Here is an 8,014-nt window from a genome sequence, read left to right on the forward strand (position 1 = left end):
TTCCCATAATCCGGACAACCGCGTTTAAGAGTCCGAAGCCAGATAAATCCCAAAAGCCAGTCAACCATTTTTGTCTTTTCAAGCACAGGGTACTAAGTTTAACTTATTATCCAGATTAACCTCGGCCGCCCCGGCCACACCAAAAACCGAAAAAAAAAATATTATAATAATTAGGAGATTTTTAATTGAACTACATGGACAAGATATTAGACACCAAGTTTATTGGACATAGACATGTATACGTTGGCCAAACAAATACTCCAAACGATCAGCAACTTCGAAAGAAAAAAGAGGAAAAAGAAGTAATATGTTCTTTTAATGCACTGAACGTGACATTTGATGGCAGCTAATCTACAAGTATAAAGATTTTTCCTACTGCTAATTTGGTGTGAAAATTCAAGCATTGGCCCCCAACCGAAAAAAAAAAATGGTGGTGTAGTTTTATTCCAATCATCCACCCACTTACAAAATCAAAAGAAAGACTACACTTGAGACTGCTAATACCAACGTTTTGGACCCAAACCTCCTTCCACCTTGGATTTCCTGAAACATTGCACGTCATCAAATTTAATATTGATAGGAGGATAAACTATGAATCAATCAAAACTATAGAAACATGACAAGGACTTAAAAAATCTCTTGCTCAAGTCTCTGGCTGACGGAGGGAAAAAAGAAAAAGAAAAAGAAAAAGCCCATCACTTTGAACCAAACATTGAATTGTATAGCATATGCTGGTGATACCCAAGAACTGAAAACGCAGAAAGAAACATTTGAAAACATAACCCTTTATCTTGCTAAGATGAATTGAGACAAGTTGCCCAAATGATAATTTTTCATGCTACTTTTAAAAAATTAGAGCTGCATAATCTTTTCTCCAACGCCAGGCGAAAGCTGTGGCTTATAATGTCAGTGAGAGAGTAGGACACTGAATTGACAGTTCGAGAAGTCAAGAACAACACAAACTCAAGACGACAATGAGTAACAATTTTACCTCCATTTCACATGCATCTGCATAAACTAGAGGATTCCAGGAAACAACAAAAAATTTTGCCTTTCCAGTTAAATTGAGGTAATGTTTAACTCAAGAATTGACTAAAATGACCGGGAGTTCGTAAAACATTAAGCTAAAAGCAGATTACACAATAATTAGGTTGGTAGATAGACAAAAATCCATGGCTGGGTCATATATCTGCCATGCTCCCATGCCTTGGCCCCACACATTATAACATTTAGACAATTTAGATTATCATAAATTATCTGAAGAACTCAGTTATTTTGGGTGGTCAAGTATAGAAGTTAGAGGTGAGGAAGTATTTAGACAATTTAGATTATGATAACACCTCAGTCTTCAAGAAGCCTACCAGTACCATCCAGCAAGCCCCTTTTCATTTGCACATACTTTCAATCAATAGACCTCCAAAAGGGGATAGTGTTGCAAAAGTGTTCTACTTAAGGTTCAGCATATTACAAGTTAGCATAGTATTGAACAACATGATTATTACGAAATTGTTCAAGACCTTTTGATCAGAATTAAGTAGGTATATGAGATATCAAAAGAGTATTGCTTACTCATTACAAAATTTAGTTATGCATTCATGAAAAGAGGAAGTCAACGTCAACATTGAGAACACTTGTCAATAGGAATTTTCTTTTTGCAAGGATTTACAAAAAGTTCAACTCATTATATCTGTAAAAAAATGTAGGAACTGAAACCTTAAAAGACAAACCTTCAAAATCCATAATTGATTATTCTTTCAAATTAAACTTTGTGCAAAATCACATACTAATATTTATAAAAGGTGCCATCAACATATAAGCTCATGAGAATGAGATGGTCGAGCATAAGAAGTATAAAAGACAGTTTGGTGGTGCTTTGAATGATATCCATTTTCAGGGATTCAAAAATTTACAAGACTTTCAAACTCAGAGGATATTGTTTGACAGAATCACCTGAAAAAAAACATATCCTAAGAATCTTTAACTCTAGCCCATGAATTCTTGCAAAAATTGCTTACAATAACATATCAGACAATAGCACCTAAAAATTAACATACTTCCTAGATCCAGGATAGGTTAGCAAACATGATTTATTACACACTGAATTTGCTAAGCTAAAAAAGATGTTATTCAAGGCTAACTCCTTCGTTCCTAGGCTTCAACATCTTTTCTAGAAAACACCAGCCCCATACCCTAACCCCATACCTAAGAATGATCTTCTTATCCAAAATAGAAGCGATATAGTCTGTCAGAGCCATAGCATTTAGGTCATCCTCTGATTGCATATTTCTGTTGAAATGTTTGTAAATGGAAATTTTAAAAGACACAGTATGCTGATATCTCAGAGGAGAAAGACAATTTTTTCTGTTCAAAGATTTCAGAGTTGCATAGCAAAAGATGCACACTTCGCCATACAAACTGTTTTCATGTTATAGAGAAAACTGTTCCAAGACACTATAGGGGCATAGAAGTGGCTCCTTTGGTTCTTGCCCAATTAATGATTTCCAGAATTTGAAAGCATAACAGGTGATTTCCTTTCCTACAAGTGTTTTTATCAATAGAGAAAGGATATTTTTGCAATTTCACAATCTCTAAGAGAGTAATAGGTAGTGTGGAATCGCAGGGATGCTGTTTTGTGAAAAGGTCAAAATCTTTTTAGACATCTTGAGAACTCATAAGGGTAGAGATTCTGCAAGCCAACAGTTGTTATTACGTACTAGACTGGTTAAGAAATGGTCAAGAAATACCAGACCGGTAAATAAATGGTCAAGAATGATTTGAACTTCAGCACATATGTTATCCTCAAACTCCTGAATGCCTGATTAGACAACCAATAAGGGAGCTGGGTCTTCGTCCAACAAGCTTCTGCACCTCTGAAGTTAAAACGACCTACTATCTTCAGTGCCCCAAGAAAAGCTAGATCCCATCTTCATACTACTCCTTTATTACCATCAATTGTTTCATCAAACAATTTCAAAGTTTTTACCCCAATTCCGCAAAAAGGATATGCTATGAGTGTAACTATCATAATCCTAAAGATAATAATTAAACAAAATCCAAAGAATTATGTCAAAGTTTACAGAGAACACCTGAGAGGAGGCAAAGTTCAAGAGGTATAGCCGATAACTAATCACAATAAAGGCATATGAGGATACCTTCAAAGAAACTGCAGATGAAGATTTAAGTCCAGGAAACCCAATGTCATATGAAATGCTCATGTCAGGTTTGTATAGTCCATAGTTCTTCTCAGAAGTTGCACCAGGCTTTTGATCTTCATTAAACAACGCAAAAATATATGCTTTCAACACAGATTTTGGCCTCAAAGGTGTTCCCTTCTTCTTAGCAAGCCTTTTCCGCAAATTATAATTGTATGTCCTAGCATTGTTTTGTGTGGCAGCGGGCTCATTCTGGTCCCCTTGAGAAGCCCATCCTGTCTCTGTAATTATAACTTCCATCTTTTTATACCCAGCATCTTCTAAAGCAGCATAAGCTGCATCTATCTGAGCATCAAGCAAATTATCATAATGAAGGTTGGTTTTCTGATCGTATATACCCTCATTTGGCTGAAAGAGGGCATAGTTTACATCAATTTTGTCCGAGGCATAGGTGTAAGCCAGAAAGGGGTAAGCATTTAGACAAAAAGGGGACTTGATTTGAGAAAAAAAGTCCAAGAGCGGCTTCATATATTGAGAAACACCCTCTTTGAAAGTACAGTTGGAAGGAGGGAATGAATTGTCGAAAACACCCGAAAAATGAGCAGTGGAGATCTGAACAATATCATCTATCCCCAACTTTTGGGTTGCATTATGGAGATTTTTAACTGCACCCAGTAAAGATCCCCAAAGATCGGAATTAGCACCATTTCCCAGAATTTCGTTACCAACAGCAATCCCAACAATACGCGTATCAGGAAGAAATGCCTTCACATTATCTTTGACCCAAGTCAATGCATGATCTACGTTAGTACTCATTTCCTTCACATGGTCATTAGGAAGTCCAATTATTAACTCAAGTCCAGTGCCACTAAAGCCCTGGAGAACACTATGATCCGCATCATAAATTCTGACATTCTTTATCTTTGCTGCCCTAAGGAGTTTAGCAACTTCGTCTGGTGGAGGAAGGTTATCTGCAATTCTCCCGTAATTGATTCCATAAGTTCCCGTGAATGCTCTCACTGTGAGCTTTGCTGAAATGAAAAACAAAGGAAACAGTTGTAACCAAGAAAGAAAACTGTCCGTGACACCATGAACCTGAATAGTTTGAATACAAACTCATACATTTGCAAAGGCTTCGTCTTTCAACCCAGGATACAGTCAGCAACAAACACAGATTTAAATTAGACCAATGGCCAACAAAAGTTTACACATAATTATATAAGATCTTTAATCAAATCGAACCATATTATTACCCCCCCCCCCCCAAGTCTCAATACTAGTTACCATTTCAACGGAGTCAAATGGCGCTCACACAACACACACATTCCCATAGGCCACCAATGTCGCAATTAGATAGTTGTGGCACAAGAGTAGCATATGAAGAGTAAATATACTGCCCAATCAACTGCTGATATCTTCTTAAGCGCACAGCTCATAACATGTGAATCTAAATTACGAGTGCCATGCAGACAATTTAGAACTTCAAAATCAATTGAAAGTTACAGACTTAAGTCGTACAAACAAAAAATAAATGAGAAGAAGAAGCAGCCAACTGATGAAATTTCACCAAGAATAAAAACCAATTTCCAATTTAAAAATGAAGAGATTGGGAAAAGCAAACGAAAAAGAGTACTTAGTTTTCACCAGCAGCACCAGCAGGATGGAAAAAAAATACTGTTCTTTGGACTGATCTTTAACAATTAGAAATCAGAAAAAAGCAGAAGCAGAAATCAAGAATAAGAAAAGCTGTAATCAAGAACAACTGAAGCGTACCATTACCGGTGAAAAGGTTGAAGGCCAAGAGCAGAGAAATGAACCGCACGCAAAATTGAAGGATCCTCATTGAGATACGTAACCAAGAAACCCCAATAGGACGTCCCCGCTGTTGTTGTCTTGTCCTGCTGGTGCTACTGATGTTCTTTCAATTGAACAATCCTTCCTCCTACTACTCAACCATGCCATTAACCCACTACCAAAATTTCCTTCCTTTTCTAATTTTCGCTTTTCTTGACAAGCAGTAATAGTATGGTGGCGCCATCAATAATCAGTGCCGACCTTTTTTCTTAGCTCCATCTTGTCTTGTCTTTTGGTTAGCTTTTCAACCAGACCCTTTTCACATCCAACAATAACTAAAAAATAAATCAGATACTCCCAGAAATAGTAGACTGAGCGGCGGCGGCGGTGGCGGTGGCGACGGGCGGCAGAGGGACACGGTGATGGGTTTAGGGGTGGCTTTCTTTTCTCTAGTCTCGGCTGTTACTTTAAATAATTTTGGGTTTAATAACTGAATTTAAGTCGTGTCTACTCTCTGTATTTGGAATTTTGGTTGTGCTTTTTTCTTTTTGGTGATTGTAGCTTGATAATGGAGATTGTTGAGGCTGTGCCAGAACAGTAGAATAGACTTACTATTTGAATATGTGAACTGTCTGTGCGAAAAAGACTACTAAAACGCTGATTCAAAACGAAAGAAAGGAAGACCAGTCCAGTCGAACTATGTATCCGTCTTGCCATTTTTTTTAATTATATATTATCCTTCAAGTGGCCACCACGCCCTTCCCACAAAGTCATGTTGACAAGGCCCACTTTTGTTACTTTTTTGTTTTCCTCGTTTTTTAGAGACAAATATACTCTTTTCAAGGGAATAAAATTCGGTGTTTTGAGGAGGAGAACTAATGGGATTCTTTTAATATGATTATTAGCAAGTCACCCTTGGAAAAATCATTTGAAATAATATAGCACTTTTTATGAGATCCTTATATTATATAAGATTGATTTTTGGTCAAAGAATAGGTTGAATTTCAACCGTATAGGTGGGGGCTTTCTAGGAATGTGAAATGTTGTGTATTAGTTTAAAAGTTTTAGGTACAAGTTAAGAAAGTATATATTTGGGTATGTTTACTGAAATAATCCCATTTTAATACATTTAAAGTTGTCATTAATGAGCCATCTGGGTATTGATGGAATGTGTAATTAGTGTACAACCGTTTTTGCATTTTGTACAACTCATATATGCTTGTATGTTGGTGTAATTACCGGAATATCTCTTAACTATCAATAATTTCCCTTTTCAGTCGCAGATAACCGTTTGAGATGTTGCTTTATCTGAAACGTTTGAATGACAATCGGATTTAGGAAATGAGTCAACGATTTCTCTATCAATGGTAGGAACTCATTTCTCTATCATTTATAATCTGCATTTATGAGCCACAAACGTTGGTCAGTTTATCATTTTTCAGCTTCAGGAGTTAAGTTTTCCCTTTTTGCCTTTGTCTATAACGATTTGTCTCATCGTTTTCTCTTCCATTCGAGCTCAACTCTAAAATTACTTATTATTTCATCATTAATTACACCCAATTCAATTGTCAAACCATTGGTATGTTAATGCTTAAACGGTTGATTATCAGTTTCTCCCTGTTCGCATTCTAGAATTGAAAAAATTCTACCTGGTTTCATACTAATCAGCTCAGAATGCTCTTCAACCCCAACTACTCCTATTGGATCAGCATGAGGTTAGATTTCACCCCCCCAATTTTTCAGTTCCTCCATTAATTTTTGTCGGTGTGTTCTTAGTACATACAATTAGCGACTCTTATCGCGTTGCCTAGTTGCAAGATAGCATTTTTCGCGTTGCCTAACCCCAATTAGTCTGGATTGATTATAATCTTATAGATTTGGAAAAACAGCAATAAAGATCTCTCGGTGGGGATTCTAGAATAAGGTTAGCTTTCTGTGTTGCTTCGCCTTTCTGCATTATCAACGACCTTCAATTTCACATAGTTTTATTGTAATGCTGTGTGAATTGATTGATTATATCGTTTATCTTTTCATACTAAGTTTTATTTCTTCTCACAATGTACTATTGTTTGTTCAACAAAAAAACCATATTGAGTTTGTTTGTGCTGACTTGGGGAACCAAAATCAGAGTAGATATCATGGAAATCACTTATTAATTGCAGACCGTAAATGGAAGGCACCAAACACCCGCGCGTTGTGCGGACACTCCCCCTAGTTATGTCTATGAAATAATAAGAAGGTATGCATTTATAATGCAACTAAATAATGTTTTTTGCAAATAATTCTTGATCCAAACACACTTATAAATTATAACTGGCCATTATTATAGGTAATAACTCACAAATAGTAGAATGAAAACTAACATGTAGTTATTAGAATACACTTATATTTAATTATTGAAATAGAATGAAATCACGCCTCTTGTCCAAGTAAAATAATAATTGGCATGTATGGATAGGAGATTAATTGTCCAAGCAATATTTTTTGTGATATAATATATATGAGATAAAAAAGACATTTAAAAATATAAAAAAAAGTTAGTTAAAAATATGTTAATGATGCAAATTAAATAATAGGATTAATTGTAATTTATCTCCTTAACATTTATTTTATGTTACTTAACCTCCTGAGAGACAAAATATCCCTCTACTAAATAATTTTTTCTCTTATTTTGTACAGCTTTTTCTCTTTTTTTATTTCAAATTGGTTTTATTTTATCAAAATTTTATTTCTAAGAAAATAATAAATTTCTCTAATAAAAAAATTTAGGATGAAAATTATCTAATTTACCGACTGAAAAATTATATATATATATTACATATCAATTTAATCTATTTTCCAATTTAAGAAAATTTTTTATTCTATTTCCTTATAATTACACTATACACAGTTAATTATCCACTTTTACAATCTCACATTCACTTGTCAACGCTAGACTTTTTTTCCTATAATGAGTTTTTTAATTAAAATCTCATTTTTTGGCCTTTTTAAAAAAATAATCAATTGATAGTGTATTTCCTAATATATGCACTGATCTTATGCAAAACTTTACCCACCATCAATTAAAG

At 35.1% G+C, this 8,014-nt stretch overlaps 1 protein-coding gene across 2 annotated transcripts; it reads right to left on the reverse strand.

Annotated features, from left to right (window-relative positions):
* Nucleotides 1–290: 290 nt before the first annotated feature.
* On the reverse strand, nucleotides 291–5,615 carry LOC113697424 (glucan endo-1,3-beta-glucosidase 14-like). Of its 2 annotated transcripts, none has more exons than XM_027217026.2 (3): nucleotides 4,932–5,615; nucleotides 3,153–4,183; nucleotides 291–543 (listed from the first exon to the last, which is right to left on the reverse strand). In XM_027217026.2, the coding sequence occupies exons 1-3, from the start codon at nucleotides 4,993–4,995 to the stop codon at nucleotides 463–465; spliced, it is 1,176 nt and encodes a 391-aa protein (XP_027072827.1). In that variant the 5' UTR covers nucleotides 4,996–5,615; the 3' UTR covers nucleotides 291–462. The 2 variants fall into 2 exon arrangements, with proteins under 2 accessions (XP_027072827.1, XP_027072826.1); XM_027217025.2 differs by having other exon boundaries at nucleotides 4,926–5,143.
* Nucleotides 5,616–8,014: the final 2,399 nt, after the last annotated feature.

Source organism: Coffea arabica, chromosome 6e (assembly GCF_036785885.1).
Source record: "Coffea arabica cultivar ET-39 chromosome 6e, Coffea Arabica ET-39 HiFi, whole genome shotgun sequence".
Classification (NCBI taxonomy): Eukaryota; Viridiplantae; Streptophyta; class Magnoliopsida; order Gentianales; family Rubiaceae; genus Coffea; species Coffea arabica.